The following is a 19585-nucleotide window of genomic DNA, read 5'->3' on the forward strand; positions in this document are numbered from 1 at the left end:
ATTTGCAGGCAGTTGGATAGAGCTGGGTCTTGGTGCTGAGATGAGGACCTCTGGGAGGCCTCACTCCAACTGATATTCCCTGGGGTCTGAGGTTCTCTGTTAGTCCAGCGGTTTGGACTTGGAGCTCCCACCACAGGAGCTTGGGCCCGACTTCCGGCCTGGGAACCAAGATCCCACAAGCTTTGTGGCACGGTTAAAAAAAAAAAAAAAAGGAAGAAAGAAAGGAGCAGCACAACATGAAAGAGAAAAAAAAATAGAATTAGAAAGATAAAAATTATATTAGGAAAAATAAAACTATAATTGAAACAACTGCAACAAGGTAAAATAAAACCACAACAGAAAAAAGAAAAAAAGGGGGGGGGGCAAGCCAAAAGGAGAGAACAATAACAAAGTATAAAGAATAAAATTAGAAAAATAAAAGGTTTATTAGGAAAAAATAAAAATATGAAAGAATCAACAACAATGAATCAACAATGTAAAACAGAACCCCAATCTAAAAGAGGAAAAAAGAAAAGAAAAAAAAAAAGCCTTGGCCATGGGGGCGGAGTTTAGGCTGAGGTGGCACTTAGGCAGGGGCAGTGTTTAGGGTGGGGTGGGGCTTAGGCGGTGGGGTGTGACGTTTGAGCATGGGGTGGGGCCTAGGTGGGTGACGTTTAAGCATGGGGCGTGGCCTCTGCTTAGGACCTGTGGGGAAGAGGAGAGGCAGCATGTGGAAAGGAGGGCTTCAGGAGTGTGGAGTTCCGAGTTTGGAGGTAGGGCGCTGAGTGAGGGTGTGTGGGTGGGGTTTAGGCCCAGCTCGTTGGAGGGGGTCTCCGAGTGTAGAGTCGGGGCCCTGGGTAGGGGTGTAGCAGCGGGGCTTGGGCTCTGCACGGCAGGAGGGAGGCTCCGAGGGCAGAGGATTAGGCCGGAGAGCCCAACAGGCTTCCCGGTGCCTAAGTGGACAGGGTAAGCACTGGCTCCATTCCTTCGTGCCCCTCCCCCACCATCTCCCCCAGGGTCTCCCCCGTCGCCACTGGACCCCTAACCGTGGGTGGGTCCCGCTGGGTGTAGGAACTCCTCCCCTCCCCCAGCCACCCCTCGGGGTGCTGGTCCTGGAGGTCTGGCCTTTACTTTTGCTCCCCCTTCCCTCCCTCCCACTCCCTCAGGACCCGCCGGGCTGGAGGGGGCCTAGGTGGGCAGAGGATCAGGCCCGGGATCTCAGCAGGTGGGCAGGGGAAACCTGGCCACGCTCCCTTTTGATCCTCTGCCCTCCCAATGGTCCCCCAATTTCCCCCTTTTCCCCTCCCCCAGCCACCCTTCTGTCCCAGTCCCATCCTGCCTCCACTTCTCCTCCCCCTTCACTACCCCCACGCACTACCGGATCGCTGGGGCTTCCTCCCGTCCCTTTAGGTGTCTGTGGTCCCCCTCTGGTGCCTGGTAGGTGCCCTAGTTGTGAGGAGACGGGAATTCCGCGTCCTCCTAGTTCGCCATCTTGACTTCGCCCCTGAGTGTCCTTTTTACTTTTTCCTTCTCTTTCAACTCTTTAGAAGCTACTTACATTTTTTAATGTGATTGGTTTATTAAGAATTCAGTTGTAGGGAATTCCCTGGCAGTCCAGTAGTTACGACTCTGCGCTTTCACTGCCAAGGGATCGGATTCAGTCCCTGGTTGGGGAACTAAGATCCCGCAAGACGAGTGGCGCGGCCAAAAAAAAAAAATTCAATTGTAAAGGGAAAAGACTTTCTGAATGTTTTCTGTGAGATTCTGCATTTGCCTCTAAATATCTCAGCTATCTTCTCTCCATGTTTGTGTGTGTGTGTCTGTCTGTCTGTCTATGTGGAGGGTGGTGGAGGGAGTATTCAGGTTCAAAATATTTAGTTACTCAATACTCTTCACCTAATGATATACCATCTTCATCAGTCTGTATAAGACCTTTCTCTTTTTATTGTATTTTTCCCTTCATCTTGTTTTCTATTTCAGTTTCTTTGATGGTTATTTTTCTTCTTTATATATCAATTTTGACATTTTTATGTTTTTCCAGAAATTGATCTAAGCCAGTGCTTCCCAACCCAATCATGTTGCTGCACACATAGAAAATAATATGTGCATGCACAGTGGGATATATGAGACCAAAGGCTACAGACAAGGGTGTCTGGCTACCACCCACCCCGTGGACCACCCTGAGAGCTAAGAGCAGTATCTCAACATAAGTATAGCCCATCTGTGTTACTTTCCATGACACACTAGTTGAGAAGCTCGATCTAGACTTTTCAATGTATTTGTGTATAGTTCATATCCGTCAATGATGTTACAGTGGGTCACAAAGATAGAATTGTTGATATAGCTCCTGTCTTTGGTATGAAAAAGCAAAGCAGTGAGTAATTTCATCTTAATTAACCCAGGCTTAGGTCAGCTGCTGCCATGTATCTGGAGGACAGGAAAGGGGTAGAATGAAATGATCTCCATAGAGCAGGACAGATACAATACAATCAGGTTGGGTCACTAGACTTATGTTCCTGGAGTGGCAGGTGGAAAGGAGTAGTTTACCATTATAGACCACTAGATGCCTACTTATTCAGATATTCAGGCAAAGTGTAGTCTGGTCTTACAAATTATTTCAAAACTTGGGTAACATTGATACTGGAGAGGACAGAAAATCACAAGATGAGTTTGACAATGTCGTCCAGCACAGCAGTTTTCAAACTATGATGTCAGGAATCTTTTACACTATTAAAAATTATCAAGGACCCCAGAGAGTTTTTGTTTATATGGATAATATCTACCAATATGTACTGTTTTAGAAATTAAAATAGAAAATTTTTTAAATTGTATTTATTAATTCACTTATAAGTAACAATACATTGATTGTATTGGTAATATAACTAATGTTTTATGAAAAGTTACTTTTCCAAAACAAAAAAAAATGTGAGGATAGCATTAATTTACATTTTTATGAGTCTCTTTAATATCTGGTAGCTGTAGTCTCATATCAGTTCTGCATTCGATCTGTTGCTATATGTCATGTAAGCTGTGGAAAATTCCACTGTACACTCATGAGAGAAAGAGAAAAGAATTATTTTGAAACTATAGAATTATGAGAATAATTTTGACCTTGCAGAGCTCCTGAAAAGGGTCTCAGAGGTCTCCAGGCACGCTTTGAGAAGTGCTGATTTAACAGAAAGGATGAAAGCTAATGCTGGGCTCTTTGGAGTTTGACCAACCTATTTTACAAGTTATACTAAATGCCAGGTGAATGATGTGGAATGAACACATGACTAGGTGTGAACTTTCTCAAAGTTCTGATTTGAATTTTTTTTTTTTTTTGGTTGCGCCACAATGCATGTGGGATCTTAGTTCCCCAACCAGGGATCCAACCTGCGCCTCCTGCAGTGGAAGCATGGAGTCTTAACCACTGGACCGCCAGGGAAGTCCCCTGATTTGAATTTTTTTATCACAGAAAAAATTCTTGGGACTTCCCTGGTGGTCCAGTGGGTAGGAATCTGCGCTCCCAATGCAGGGGGCCTGGGTTCGATCCCGGTCGGTGAACTAGATCCCACAGGCATGCGGCAACTATGAGTTCGCATGCCGCAACTAAGAAACCCGTGTGCTGCAACTAAACATGCCACAGTGAAGATCCTTCGTGCTGCAGCTAAGACCTGGTGCAGCCAAATAAATGATTAAATAAATTTTTTTAAAAAAATTCTTTTCCAATCATAAGTCCTTATTTTTGGTTTTGTGCTTCATGCTATAGCACAAAATCAGTGCCCAATAAATATTTGTCAAATAAACAAATTTTCTTAGAGTCTTACAGCTGCCACTGACTTGATGCCAGTAGCTTTATGTCTTTCATTGAACTCTGAACTAATGAGGGCAGTATGTGAGCTTATGACAACTCTAGGATATTAAGTCTGCTTCAAGGTCTAGATAATAAAGCAATCTTGGCTTCACCCAAGTGATCAGGGTACAAACCCATCCCTGTTGTGTAAAAGAGGGTTTCTTGCTCTTCTCACTTTGCTGGAGGTACCGTCGGGGAGTACCCACACTGAACTATCTGTTCCTAGTAAAAATAATAATAGCTGCCTTTTAATGAATGTTTACAAAGTGTCAGGTACTGGGTTAGGCATGCATCATGTCATCTCATCTTTAAAATAAACCTGTGAAGCAGATATTATTATCCTCATTCTGTAGGTGAGTAGCTTTCACAAAGTCTCTTAGCTGGTAAAATCTGTCTAACCCCAGGGCCTTTAATCACCTGACTGCATTGAGGAAGAGGCCTGGATCAGGGAGTAAGAGTAGGAATTGGAAAGGCAGTTTTTTGTTCTTGGATCTACCTCTTCATTCAATTAACATAGGTGAGAGGAGACAGGGAGAGAGGATTCAGTGCTTTTATCTCTGATACGGCACCAACTCAACAGCAGAGAATGGCTGCCTTTTTTTTTTTTTAATTTTTTTCTGGCCGTGCTGCGGCACGGCACGTGGGATTGTAGTTCCCGGACCAGGGGTCAAACTTGAGCCCCTTGCAGTGGAAGCGCGGAGTCCTAACCACTGGACTATTAGGGAAGTCCCAAAAATGGCTGCCTTAATTACTCTTCTGGATGCTGATCAATGCTGGGTCCAAACTGAGCTCCAACAGAATAAGGGTGGAATTCACTAGACCTGTTCCTTGTCAATTGCTGAGCAACTACTGAGTACAGAACCTTGATAAATACAAAAACAGAATTCTCTGTGTTCACAAGGAGTTTAAACATGAATGGGGGTTTAAAATATTTGTACACAGAATTATATACTAGGAAGTATAAATTAAAGTATCTGTTAGCACTGGCATTTGAATGAAACTTTTATACCACTGGTGCAAAAGAGAGAAAAGAATGGGTTGCAGATGTGGCTTACTTTATCTGAATCAACGCTTCCCCATGGCTCAGGAACTTTGGTGATAAAGGTAAAAGAAGTTTTCACAGAGGAAGACAATAAACAAAGTTTCTTGTTTTCAGTCCCTCCCTTAGAGATAAATTCTGGATTCGAATGCAGATCAAGAAAATAGGTCAAGAGCATTCCATCTTACGCCTCCCAGTTATAATTTCATGATGAAACTCCCTGAGATGCTAAGAGAGCTAGAACTGGTTTTGACTTATTCTGAAAGTGACTACATAAAGCTTTTCCTAGAGCTGAGGCTCATAAAAATCTATGGTTGTGGAGAACACAGAGATCTTTCTTGAAGAACCAAGGAATAATTCCTCAATTTTCAAAGATCTAAAAGTTATGTTAGTTATAATCAATGATATAACCATGGAATCTTAGAAAAAAATCTTTTATTTTTAAAATTTATTTATTTATTTAATTTATTTATTTTTGGCTGCCTTGGGTCTTCGTCGCTGCACGCGGGCTTTCTCTAGTTGTGGCGAGCGGGGGCTACTCTTCATTGCAGTGTGCGGGCTTCTCATTGTGGTGGCTTCTCTTGTTGCGGAGCATGGGCTCTAGGCGCGTGGGCTTCAGAAGTTGTGGCACGTGGGCTCAGTAGTTGTGGCTCACAGGCTCTAGAGCTCAGGCTCAGTAGTTGTGGCACACGGGCTTAGTTGCTCCGTGGCATGTGGGATCTTCCCGGACCAGGGATCGAACCCATGTCCCCTGCGTTGGCAGGTGGATTCTTAACCACTGCGGCACCAGGGAAGCCCGAGAAAAAGAATCTTATACGTCATCTCATATAACCCCTTCTTTTAGACGACAAAACCAAAACCCAAGAATTAAGTGACTTGACCAAGTTTATGTGACTTATTAGTGGTAGATCTGGGACTAGAATTGAGTACTAATAGGTAATTTCCTTCTTACCACTCTTTGTAGTTTCCCAATTTCTTTCTTCAGAGCTCCTGAAAGTTCTAAGTATTTCCGTATAGTCTTTTGATTAGGCAGGAAGGTGACCATGACCCGGGATATTTGTGTTTAGGAAGAGCTCAGTCTCAGTTCTACGTTTCCCTCCAATTAAGATCTTCTTGATCATTTGATATAAGGAAAATAACCATTTATTAAGCACTTTCCTTGTGTCACGGTCTTCATATATGTAATATCATTGTACCTGCAAGATTCATGTAAAGTAGACCCGCTTCTAACATTTTAATGGGAATATGAATCCCCTGGGAATCTTGTTAGTGCAGATTCTGATTTTGCTGTTCTGAGATGGGGTTCAAGATTCTGTATTTCTAAAAAGCTTCTAGGAAAAACCAGTAATGCTGTTTATCTGTTGGCCTTATGTTGAGTAGCAAGAATCTTAATCTTATAGATGAAAGAACTGAGCTTTAGCAAGATTAAATAAGTTGCCCAAGTTCATATAGGCAGTAAATGGTAGACTAGTGATTTGATCTAGCTCTCTCTGACTCTGAAGCTCAAGATGTGATAAGGGAAGCCAGGGAAAAATGGAAAGAGAGCTTATGTTCCAATATTTCATAAACAGGTCACTTCTCAAATGAGTCAATGGCAGAATCCAGGACTAAATCAAAAAGTCCTGGCTCCCAGCCAAGTGTTTCCCTTTTTGCCTCTTATCAGTCCCCTAATCAGAATCTTTGCTTCATGCTTAGCAAACCATTTTTAGAATTGGCTTTTGGGTTTTCTCCATTACAGGTATATTGCCAAACCCTGTGCACTCCATGTTGGCATCCAGGACAGTGGTCCTTATCAGGCCCAACCTAATGCCATCCTTGAAAAGGTGTTCATATCTGTTACCAAGGTAAGTGGGCAAAGAAACAGAGGAAGATTCGTGTGGGGGTTTATCCCATAGGGCAGGGGAGGATAAAAGAGCAAGTATTTCCAAGGGTAGGGATAGGATGGGATGATCTTTCACATTTGGGTAGTCCATAGAGCTATTAGGAAAACCATCCACTCAGGGAAATACCTTTGGGCCAGGATCCCTTAAATAAGTCACGTTTACATACATTTGAGTTTTAGGCCTAGCAGCCACCACCACCCCTCCTTCTCCCCCAGACACACATCATATTTTGATTTTGTTTTTCCCTGCTCCAGCTCTTGTCATTACCTAGTTGCATAATCAAATGGAGATGGTACTGATAGCCTTTGCGGTTGGGTTTTAATATCTCTTTTTACTTAGCTTGGGCTGGAGGGAGAAGACCAAACAAGGATGTGTATAGATGAATGGTAAAGGTCCTTGATGTGTAAAATAGTACTTCGTACTAAAAATGACTTTGGGGATGAAAGCTGGAAAGAAAAACATTACTTAAGTCACTATAGTTATCGCCGCTTTGCCACTCAGCTAGTCAAAGGGATTTAATGAGAGGTTTGAAGAAAAAGGGATGTTCTGACTCTGGTCATACATCTGCAGTATCCTGATGAGAAAAGGCTGGAGGGCCTGTCAAAGCAACTGGACTGGGATGTCCGAAAAATCCAATGCTGGTTTCGCCATCGGAGGAATCAGGACAAGCCCCCAACGCTCACTAAATTCTGTGAAAGCATGTAGGTGTGCAGAAGGAGGTGGGGAGTGAGGAGAAGGGTGGAGTATGACTGGACTTAGGTTTTCTTTTTGGAAATCACTTCTCTTGTTAGGATAACAGTCAATAGATGTGGAGGGCTAACTCTATTATAGGCTGGGAAGAAGAGAACTGGAAGCCTGATCACCCTTAGTTTCTTGGACTTGCTTGTCCCCAGGCTAGATGTAGTTCCATTTTGTGCCCCTTTCCCAAATAAATTGGGAATGAATTCCTATACCGGCACTTACATAGGTAGATATGCATACCCTTGTACACCTTGGTAGAGATAATACCAGCTTGCTCTAAATTGACATTTTAGTGGGAAACATCCCTTTTCTGGACATACTATAATCCATTTCACTGGGTTTTTGCCGATTATCCTCTGGACACTGAGCACTGAATTTCTCATTGTCATGCAAAAAAATAATAATAATAGGCACTATCATCAGGGAGTCTAATATGGAAGAAAAATCTACTAAAGCCAGTATACACTTGTGGAAATCTATTTTAAACAGAGGCTGGAAGATTTTTATCTCTTTGGCTTTTTCGGTAACAGTATTTTTCCCTATTATGGGAACTTAATTTCTTACCAGTAACTGTCTTATCCCCAAATCTGCTATCTTGACTTCTTTACTTCACAGACTTTCTTTTGAGTGAATATGTATCTAACTTCTACTTCTTGCCCATCCAGGTGGAGATTCACTTTTTATTTATGTATATTCTGCTATGGAGTTAGATTTCTCTGGTCGGTGAGTCTGAACTTTCTCTGGTTCTCCTTTGGGTTCTAATCATGCCTACATCCCTGAAGATAAGAGTTAAATACCTTTAGATTTTGTCCCTCACTCCCTTTTTTTTTTCTTCTTGTGATTTTTTTTTTCTTGTGATAAGCTAAATAGATTGTCTTCTGTCTGGGGCCTGACATCAGTAACCTCGTGACTACTGTTTCTCCCATAAATAATGCTAATAATAAAAAAATTAATTAAATCAGCATAGTACGTGATGGTTTACAAAGCACTTGACAAAAGTTCTGTTCTTTCAAGGAGGAGACATTACAGAAATGAAGTTAGTAACTCATTAAAGTGGGTAAAACAGGTATTATTCCTGCTTTTCAGTTAATTGTCAGTCAAAGAAGAATTTCAGGCTTTTTGATTCATGAGTCCTTTTTTTTTTTTCACTGTACCACAGTTTTCCTTTAAATGCAATAATTGAGGCTTCAAAATACATGAAACATAAAGAGGCAGAAAGAAGGGAAAAGGAAAACAATAGACAAATATACAATCATATTTGGAGATTTTAATACTCTTCGTAATTGACTAAATCACTAGACAAAAATCACTGAAGATGTAGAAGATTTAAACAACACAATCAACCAGTTTGGCCTGATTGACATATATAGGACACTACACCAACAGCTGAAGGATATGTATTATTTTCAAGTGCACATGGAACACCAACTAAGACCATATGTTAGGCCAAAAAATTAGTCTCAGCAAATTTTATTTATTTATTTATTTTTTATTTTTTAATAAATTTATTTATTTTTATTTATTTATTATTTTTGGCTGCATTGGGTCCTCATTGCTGCGCACGGGCTTTCTCTAGTTGCGGCGAGCGGGGGCTACTCTTCGTTGTGGTGCGCAGGCTTCTCTTGTTGCCGAGCACAGGCTCTAGAGCACGTGGGCTCAGTAGTTGTGGCTCGCGGGCTCTAGGCGCGTGGGCTCAGTAGTTGTGGCACATGGGCTTAGTTGCTCCGCGGCACGTGGGATCCTCCCGGACCAGGGCTCTAACCCGTGTCCCCTGCATTGGCAGGCGGATTCTTAATGACCGCGCCACCAGGGAAGCCCTCAGCAAATTTTAAAATATTGAAATCTTACAAAATATGTTCTCTGACCATAATGGAATTAAAATAGAAATCAAATTAATAATAAAAAGATATCTAGAGAAATATTTGGAAGTTAAACAACTCTTCTAAATAACCCGAAGATCAAATAAGAAATCATAGGGAAATTAGAAAATATTTTGAATTGGATGATGCTGAAAATACAACATACCAAAATGTGTGGTATGTAGCTAAAGCATACTTAAGAGGAAATTTATAACTTTAAATGTTTATATTAGAAAAGAAGAAAGCTTTAAAATCAATGATCTAAGTTTTCACTTTAAGATCCAGAAAAAGAAGAGCAAAGTAAAGCCAAAGTAAGTTAAAGGAAAGGAAAAAGAAAAAAAAAGCAAAAATCGATGAGATAGGCATTAGGCAAATAATGGAGAAAATTAATAAAGCCAAAAGTTCGTTCTTTGAAAGGTTTAATTAAAATTGATAAACGCTTAGAAAAAAAACAAGAAAACAAATTACCAGTATCAGGGAGAAAAAGAGGCTATCACGGGGATTTCCCTGATTGTCCAATGTTAAGACTCCGCCTTCCAATGCAGGGGGTGCAGGTTCGATCCCTGGTTGGGGAACTAAGGTCCCACATGCTGCGGGGTGTGGCCAAAAATTAAAAAAAAAAAAAAAAGAAGCTATCACTATATATCCTGTAGACATTGAAAGAATAATAAGACAATATTATGAACAATTTAATAGTAATAAATTCAACAACTTAGATGAAATGGACTTAACTGAAACTCCATTAGAGATTATTACTTTTGACTTGTGAATCTTTGGCATGGAGATCTCTCTTTCAGTTATTAAATGAAATCATTGTCTTCCTGCCTCCCAGTTTCCTATATATTCCAGGTTGTGATGTTTCCAGAAACTATCCTAGAGCTCTCATTGCTCTTACGTACCTCAAAGCATGGTTTCTCTCTTTGTAATAACACTTTCTTGTTCTAGAAGAAAAGTCTAGCCGTTTAGTTACCCTAAATCTGTCAAGAGGGATTCCTTTTTCTTTCCCAACTCTTTTGCCCCAAGCATAGAGAGAAAGGGATTATATAGATGAGCCAGGGGAGAATTCTAAAGGCTGACTTGGATTGTCTGTTTTCTCTTAGTCGCCTTGGTTCTGGGACACCCGACAATGCTGGCACAGTTACCCTTATCAGGTAGGATCTGAGCCCTTTCAAGACAGGGGTCTTATGTGTGTGTGTAAGATGGGGTTGGGGAGAGTACATTGACAGTCCCAAGGGAAGATGGCACATTTCCTTGGGATTCTTGAGGGATTAGGGACTGAGTCTCTTTGAGTCATATATTCAGGGTATCTATTTTTGGGGTCCCCATAGCAGTGAAATCCAGTGATCTGTTTGTTCCAGGTTCCTATATTCACCCTAATTGGGCTGGAAAGAAAAACAGCTTCCTGGCACTTAATGAGGTGCTTTCTGGTTCATGTGTCCCTTTTGAATCCCTCAAGATTTTCTACTATGGTTCTAGTCCATAGTAGAAAAATGTCAGGGGGCTGCTAACAGTAGAAGAAAGAAAGGCCTCAGTGTATTTAATCCCCTGAAAAGCACTAATTGCCCAGAATTCTAGACACACTGATTTGATTGTGCTATAGTATGTGTTAACCTTATCTGATCTCTGAAAAATGAGAGCTGAAGATGTGTATGTGGAAGGGAAGAGGTTTAAGTCTCCACACCAATCCAAGGTCTGTTAGCTATTGCAGATCTTGGAAGATGATGGAGAGGAAGGTTATTTAATAATTTGGGGTATGGGTCCTCTGAGACGGAGAAATTTGGGGAGATGGAATGAGTCTTTGACTAGCTGGTATTCTAACTACTTCTTTCTCTCTTCCAGCCTCTCACAAATGGGCTTTATTACTATTATATCATGGAATTGGCTTTCTATTGGTCTCTTATGTTTTCTCAGTTTACAGACATTAAAAGAAAGGTAAGGACATTGGCTCCCTCAACTCCCTGACTTATTGCATCCTCCTTTCCAGCAGCTATCATTATTGTCATTGTGATAGATTCTCTGCCCTGATTGGGACCACAAAAGAGGGAGAAAGTAGGTTTAATGGGACTTTTAGCTCTTTGTAATGTTCTCAGAAGTGAGACCTGACTAATGATGAAGTATATTTGAGGCATTCAGGGCAGCCCAGGATGAAAACAGTTAACCATCTAAGAAGCATACCCTTTTCCTCATTTTCTCCAAGGTTCTTACCTGTAAAAAGCTCAGGAAACTTAGTCTGAGCTTTGTCCCTAAGCTCAGGACATAGGGATAGTAAGGCCTAATCCAGGAAAAGCCTTGATTCCAGAAAAGCTAGATCTGGCTTTTGTTTGGCATTAGGGACCCTTGTTCCCTCTCTGTTCTCCCTTCTTGGTGACCCCACTTACTTAAAGAATGTCAGTTGGAAGGGGTTTTAGATGATTTAGTTTACCCTTTTCTTACTGTTTAGGAAACGAAGATTCAGAGAAGTGAGTTGACTTGCCCACAGAGTGGCAAAGTTGGAAATGACTTAAGTTTTTTATAAGCAGACAGAAAGGGCAGCATCTTCACCTTTTATTGGTGTCCTGACATAACTGACATAATGCAGTTCCAGCAGCTCTAACCCTAATCTGTCACTAACTCGTTATCTTTGGTAAGGAAAATCAGGGTTAGCCTTTGTGGGAATGGATTGAAATTGATCTGGGTTATTAGTTGTTGTGTAACCTAGAAGCTTGATACACAACTCAGATGCCTTTCACCCTCCTACGATTAGGAGACACAGGTCTCCTTACTAAAATTTTATTTTAATACATGACACATATAAAAAGGTTTGTAATACCTATGTTGGTTTTAAAACATTCTAGTATGTGTATTTGTAAACTCATCCCCAACTCAAGAGCTAAAATATACCATTGTATCTGTCTCTGTGGAGAGCACAGACTTTATATCCTTGCTTCTCTGATGCATATTTACCTGCCCTCTCCCACCCTCTCTCCCTCACTGGGCTGGGAAGTATTTATTAGATATGTCTAATAACTCAGGTATTTAGAGATTTCTCCAGGACTAACCTTGGCATTTGAACCCAAGAGGAAGTTTGAGCTTTAAATCTGAAAGCAGGAAGTGCTTGTAGTAAGATGGATTGTTTAGCATGTCTCTGAAATGTTTTGGAATAGTTTAGCTTTGCCCCCTTCACAAACCTCCCCTTTCTGTTAGGTCCCTTTGGTTGAAATTTCCTTCATCAAAGCAGAAGAGTCTTAGACTTTCAAGGATATCTGAAATATCTAAGGCTTGTATGCCTTACTACCACCTGGGAAATTATTTCCAAGTGTCAGCTCAGCATCCAAGCTCTACATGTTCTGCAACTACCAAAGGAAATTGTTCTTTTCTGTGTTTTGAGCTATATTAACGTAGATTATGGGTCAGTCATTGACGTAGAGAGTTTTGGGTCAAATGTTAGGCAGCTCCTTGAGGGAGAATTTAAACAAAATGGAACTTCTAAGGGGTGGGATAAGACCCTCTGAGAACAGTGCAGGACACTGAGTTGGCCGGCAGCTCTACGGCCTTGCCTTTACCTGCCTGTTTTATTTCCATTCCTTCCTAGGACTTCCTGATCATGTTTGTGCATCACTTGGCCACCATTGGGCTCATTACCTTCTCCTACATCAACAACATGGTTCGAGTGGGAACTCTGGTCATGTGTCTACATGATGCCTCAGACTTCTTGCTGGAGGTAAGACCCCAATCCCCCTTTCCTCACTATTCCTCTTTCTTTACTTTTCTTCCTGAGAACTGGCTTTCTCTCCAGCTCAATTCTTGTCTTCCTTTCTCCAGGCAGCCAAGCTGGCCAATTATGCCAAGTATCAGCGTCTCTGTGACACCCTTTTTGTGATCTTCAGTGCTATTTTTGTGGTGACTCGTCTAGGAATCTATCCATTCTGGTAAGTGTTAGGGCTGTGGAGCTATGGTAGATACGTAGCCATAAACTGGTGATACCTTTCACCAGTTTAGGGAACAGACCACCAAGGTTCCCTAACCCTAAATATTGCTCTGCTTCTTCCTTGACCTAACCTGACCCTTTATGGACTCTCAAAGGACCTCATTTCCCTTGCACAATATTTCTAGTGAGGTGTGATCTAGACTGAGAGCATCCAGCTCACTTAGCTGTGGCTCTCCTGACTCATCTCTGAGGAGCAGTCTTCATTTTATGCCTAAGTAATTCCTTTGCCTTCTTTTGTACTGATTACAAAATTCTCAGGCTCTTGCTTGTTTTCCTGGTCTATACCCTGTCTCCCACTCTGACCAACACACTCATACACCACTCTCACTTCTACACTCACTACTTTATGATACAAAGTCATTTGACTCTGGGGGTTGGAGATTCTCCTTAGTCTGAGGGAATCAGCTACCAGCTGTCCTATATGTGCCTGAGGATCTGAGTAATTCCTAGGATTATGATTAAAATTGGTGTCCCAAATTTGTGAAACTCTGTATATTTGACGTGATTAATAATATGACTTATTCTATCAGTTGCTAAGATTTCTATATCTTTCCTTATCCCTAAAGATAGAAAACTCCATGGGCCCCTTTCTTTATTCTTTTCTCACTGTGGATGAATATCTCTGGAACTTCAACTGATAGAAGGTATGGGGAGAAAACACAAGGTTCTGCTTTCCAGGGAATTCAGCTTCATCCCTATCTGTCTGGCTTTGACTCTGGAATCTGACCATTGGCCTCCCTCTTACAGGATTCTGAACACGACCCTCTTTGAGAGTTGGGAGATGATCGGGCCCTATCCTTCCTGGTGGCTCTTCAATGGCCTTCTCCTGATCCTACAGGTTCTCCATGTCATCTGGTCCTACCTAATTGCACGAATTGCTTTCAAAGCCTTGATCCGAGGAAAGGTGAGGATGAAAGATGGCTTCTTTCTTTGGGGCTGGGTGGGAAAATTGGTATTACCCAGCAAAGAGCCTAGGGCTCCAAAGTTTCCATCTTTTCTTTAAGTATGAGTGTTTAGCCATCTAAGACATGACTTAGATGTCAGAGGAAGGATCTGCCTTCTTCCTGTCCCTTAGGAATGACCATTGTAAAATAATAAACAGGATTAGGTTTGGAGATGACCTCAACCATTTCCTACCCCTTACCTACCTACTTCGTGGATTTCATATTTTTGTTTTTAGCATGGGAGCCTTTTTTCAAAGGAAATCATATGCAGAGCTCCAAGATATAAACTGTATAAAAGCAGAGATGTTAGATTGCCTAGGAGTAGTTTGGTAAGTCGCAAGCCACCCCAAGATGGCCACACTGTGATGTTCAAGATATGGTTTATGTAAGGGACTAAGTACCGATCTCACCTTACTGTTGTATGAGGCAGGGGTCTTAAGTGAGATAGGTCTTTAGGGTTTCAAATACCCATCTTATGCCAAGAGCCCAAAAGCACAAAGAAAGATCATTCAGTGATAAAACTCATAACTGAATTTTGCAAATTCTGAAGCAGTCCGACTGTGATTAGCCTGCGGGCTGGGGATTCAGCCTTCGGTAATACACAATCCCAAGGGGAGGGGCTCTGGTAGAGGATACACTGACTCTAGGACAAAGGGATGGAATGTTTCCCAGGAGTATATGATCCCTTGTGTCACTATTCTTTATGGCTGCAATTGGTTTCAGAACTTGCTCAGTGTGCCTGTGCATCTTGCTGTAGCTACTGGACATCTCTCTTCTCCCCTGCTCTTTCCTGACCAGGTGACCTATCCAGGAAGGATTAGACCCAGACTCTGTACTCTCCACTCTTTTCTCACCTCCTTCCTTTTTTCTATGCCTGGTGGGAGCAGGACAGTTTCATCTCTTGCATGTAAGTGTATCTGTGCTTCTAGTGTTCAGTGAAGCATGTCTGTCTGAATGTGTTTCTCTTCCTTCCTGCTTTCCTTTCTGTTTCCCTGGGTTGTATCAGAGCATGTATCTCTGCTGACTCCAGCCACGGTGCCGGTTGGGTGAATGGTCACATGGGAGGCAGCTACTGGCTGAAGAGTGAGGTGGTTGGTATGGGGACTTCAGCATAGACGGACTTGTAGGGCTGCTGGCAACCTACTCCTCTGGGCCTCCCCGCATCTGCACTCCTGTGACTAGGGGGTGTGCAGGGCACTGAGGAGAATCAAAGAAGCAAATATTTTCACTTCTTTAAAAAACTCTGCCATTTTATACGGAGCTCAGGTTGGGCCATTGTTGAATGGAGCTCAAGTTGCCAGATTCTTTTTCCTAAATTGAGGCAAGATTAGAGTCTACTCATTTTTTTTTCCCTTTCTGTTTTTCCTTTCCTTCCCACCCACCCACCACCCCCCTCCTTTTTGAGCCTCCCTTTCCCTCAAATCTAGACACACTGCCCTCTGGTGGAAATTTCCTAAAGATCAGATAATCAATTCGTTATCTGGGTTCAGAGGTCGATAGCTATAATAAACCATAGAATCTTAGAGCTAACCAAAGCAATTACCCCACCCCTTGGCAACAGCAATTGTAGTTTTGTTTCCTTCTCACCCCCTTCTCTTAGTTACTTTAAAACAAACAAAAAAAAAACCCCACACATTTATTATCCTTCAGTTCGGGAGGGCAGAAGTCTGACATAGGTTTCACTCCTTTACTTTTATGGTCCACGGTAGAGAATCTGAAATACTTTGCTTGGTATGCAGGATAGTTTAGATTGAAAAACACTGCTCTAATCCAAATCCTTCGTTTGAAAATATAGAATAAAAAGCTGAGGTTGAAAGGTAAAGATTCATAGAGAGTAGCATGATTGGGACTGGGATTTTTTTACTCGCTGACTGCCAGTCTACTTTTCTTTTCACCATACTGTGTATCTTGGGGTTGCTCAAGAGGAGTAACTATCAACACCCTATGACATTAGTCATAGGGTGTTGATAGTTGAGCCCAGGAAGAGCCCAGTTGTGGATCAGCTTTGGGGATAAAGCAAAACTCTGGATAACCAAAACTGCAGTGGCCACACCACCAGAAGATAGAAGCAATGATGATAGCCATATGTATTGTTTTTGTGGCCTTTTCTTTTTTTGAGGTACAGGAGGAGAAAGGGTGTCTGTGGAGTTTCCTTCAAACCTAAACCATGACTGGGTGAATGATTTCAGCTCTTTTAGGCTGGTCCTGAAAGATAAACTCCTTTACCAAGATGGCTACTTATTCCATTGAGAACGGAATTAGAGATGATGAGAGAGAAACCCAGAAAGCAGGCAAAGGATATTCACAACAGTCTCTGTGGTCCAGATAGTATTTTGAGTCAGGTGCCACCAGAAAGTAGGCCAGATTGGGAGCAATGCCCAAACATGGGCTCTGTGGGCTTTGTCTGTCTTATGATTCTAGAAAAGTTCTGTCCTTACCTTTTCTACCTTTGGCCCCATCCCACCCAGGTATCTAAGGATGATCGCAGTGATGTGGAGAGCAGCTCAGAAGAAGAAGATATGACCAGTAGCACAAAAGGCCCCTGTGGCCGCAGCTCCAGCAATGGTGCCGGTCGGGTGAATGGTCACATGGGAGGCAGCTACTGGCTGAAGAGTAAGGTGGTTGGTATGGGGACTTCAGCATAGATGGACTTGTAGGGCTGCTGGCAACCTACTCCTCTGGGCCTCCCCGCATCTGCACTCCTGTGACTAGGGGGTGTGCAGGGCACTGAGGAGAATCAAAGAAGCAAATATTTTCACTTTTTTAAAAAAAACTCTGCCATTTTGTATTTAATAGCCTCCAGGTTCTTTCAGTAATGTTATTTGCTCTGTGTGTGTGCGTGCGTGTGTGCATATGTGCATATGCGTGAGTTTCGTTGCCTAGGTTGGGGCACAAGCCTGGTCCCCTTTGAACCCACCTCAATCCCAGATTTGGCTGCATCTTGAATTATGCTGGCTCCAGAGAGTCCCCTCCCTTGTTGCCCATGGCTCTTGAAGCTCTGGCCATCTGAATGGAGCAGCTAAGTTCAGCTCCAGGTTTCTGCACTGTTCCTCCTTTGGAGCTGGAATATTTCACAGGACGTTATATAGAAACAGACAACCATGAATGGATGGCCAGGATTGCTGTGGCCCCTAGTTAGGTCCCCTTCCTGCCACCTGGTAGTGATGGACAGCTGCTGATAGATACCCTGCTCTTTATTCAGTGGTACGCAGGGAGTGGGGGGGTGGGAGGAGCAGGTGAGCTGAGGGCTGGAGGACAGCAGCCACTGGGTGAGCTGTTAACGGTTTATACTATTGTTTACTCTTCTGTGATTAAAAGTGCTTCAACCCTCATCTGCTGTCTCAACCTCTTTAGTGACTCTGTCCCCAATCCCCTGAACCCATAATCTAATTAAGAACTTTTTCAGGTCTGATTCTAGAGGCCATTGGACACCAAGTTTTTCCTTTCTGTGCATGCTGGAAAGAGAGTGCCTGCATTTTAGGGCTTTATATTTTAAGAAAAAATAAACATGTGTAGTGACCATAAGAAAAAATACTGAGCAGATGAAAGCATGTATATTACTAAAGCAAGAAAGGCTGTGGTTGAAGAGCTAAGACACCTTGAGTATTTCCTGTATTTCCCATTTTATTGAATACAGAGACTGCCAGTTAACATCTTAAGATTGCGATAAGTGAGTCTAAGCAGATGTTTTCTCTTTTAGTTCTGTTTTCTCTTTTAGCCTATGGAGAAACAGTCTTCCTAATCTAGATTTTTCTCTAGTTGAGGTCAAGGCAAAATTACTAATAGTAGTATTCATCTCTTAGAATAGTTTTCCATTTAGTGAATATTCAGATTACCAAAATATTTCCAGATGCTCTTGTGTACATTAAGACATATGGTGTGCTTCATTGTTAGGGAGATGGATAAAAATTGAAAGAAGTAGGTTATTCTAAGAATCAGATACTCATTTGATGTTCATTGACATTATTGGGATATTGACTCTACTAAACGTACTGAGTGGCTGGATTTTAAAAAGACTTACTATAGGGCATGGAAAAATTAAGTTCTAAAAAGTCTTACATAGTTATTTGGTCAGAGCTAGTCAGGAAGACTAAAAGACTAGGGTCTTACATTTAGTTCCTCAATTTGCCGTATTGTTGAATAAATTAGTAATGAAATATGAATGAAAATGCTTTTGAAAGTCAGACAAGGTATGTATATTGCCTTTTGAAATTTGAACAATTGCTTTGTAAATACAATCTGAATTAGTTGGCCCAGTTAATCTGACACAAGATGCAACCAAGTGGTATAATAATTCAAGTAATAATTGCTAACACATAGCTCTTTATTACATGCCAGGTACTGTATTAAGCACTTTACATATGATTAAAATACAGCAAAATAGGTTAACTTGCCTAAATTCAAACAGCTAGTAAAGAATCAAACTCAGAGTCTCTATTCTTAACCACTATACTGTAACACTTCCCAAGACTTCATATGAGGAAGAATAGTTGTTGAAGAAGCATTTAGCCAGAGGCATAGACTGATTAGAGTTAGCCTTGGATGAGTGAATTGAGATTAGGGTCAGTTATAGGAACAGGGTCTTGTTCTGAAGAGGAACTATATGCATATAGTTAGAGTGGGAGATGAGAGAGAGGTTGCTAGGGAGTTTGAATACAGAGCCGGAAGATAATAGTGTTAACGGGGGGCAGCAAGACTGTCATGAGGCCAGTTTTATAGATGGCCTGGGAAGGTTTTATGCCTGAGAGGAAGGCCCCAAATCAGTGCAGAGCAGGTTAGATGCAGACCCATCATCCCTACCCGAGAACTAGGAATATTTGTAAGAGAAGCAAGGCATTACCTCTCCTCTGTTGAATGTAAAAGAGTTTTAACTTTATTATTTATTGAAAAGATAACATGTTTGTATAGTGCTTAACTGCTTTGAAGATGATTTCACAACATCAAAAAGTGAACTTCAGAACACTTCTGTAAAAGTAGGGATTATTATCCCCATTCCATAAATGAATGTTCTGATTGTCTATTACTATGTAACTAACCACCTGAAAACATAGTGGCTTGAAAGAACAATTTATTATTTCTCATGGTTTGGTTGGTTGAATGAGCCCAGTTGGAAATATCTCATGTGGTTGCAGTCAGATGGCAGCTGGGAATGGAGTAGTTTAAAGACTCAGCTGGATGTCAAAGGTGATTAACTAGTCTGGCTAGAAGTTAATGCTGGCTGTTCCCTAGGAACTCTTTCGGGGCTGTCAACTAACGTACCTAAACATGACCTTTCCATGCCTTGGGTGGTTGCATTCCATGATGCAGGGAGCAGAAGTCACTAGGCCAATTAAGAATG

General features: G+C 41.8%; 1 protein-coding gene across 2 annotated transcripts in view; it reads left to right on the forward strand.

Annotated features, from left to right (window-relative positions):
* CERS5 (ceramide synthase 5) overlaps positions 1–19585 on the forward strand; it is a 41489-nt gene that overhangs the window by 20116 nt on the left and 1788 nt on the right. Inside the window, exons 2-10 of one of the 2 annotated variants that reach the window (XM_061204308.1) lie at positions 6592–6697; positions 7307–7437; positions 8143–8200; positions 10437–10487; positions 11176–11268; positions 12908–13036; positions 13138–13244; positions 14051–14207; positions 16716–16860. In XM_061204308.1, the coding sequence (XP_061060291.1) occupies positions 6592–6697; positions 7307–7437; positions 8143–8200; positions 10437–10487; positions 11176–11268; positions 12908–13036; positions 13138–13244; positions 14051–14207; positions 16716–16860 (977 nt within the window). Of the gene's footprint in view, positions 1–6591; positions 6698–7306; positions 7438–8142; positions 8201–10436; positions 10488–11175; positions 11269–12907; positions 13037–13137; positions 13245–14050; positions 14208–16715; positions 17580–19585 lie in introns of those variants that run through there. The other variant, XM_061204309.1, reaches the window with a different exon arrangement.

Source organism: Eubalaena glacialis, chromosome 11 (genome assembly GCF_028564815.1).
Source record: "Eubalaena glacialis isolate mEubGla1 chromosome 11, mEubGla1.1.hap2.+ XY, whole genome shotgun sequence".
Lineage (NCBI taxonomy): Eukaryota > Metazoa > Chordata > Mammalia > Artiodactyla > Balaenidae > Eubalaena > Eubalaena glacialis.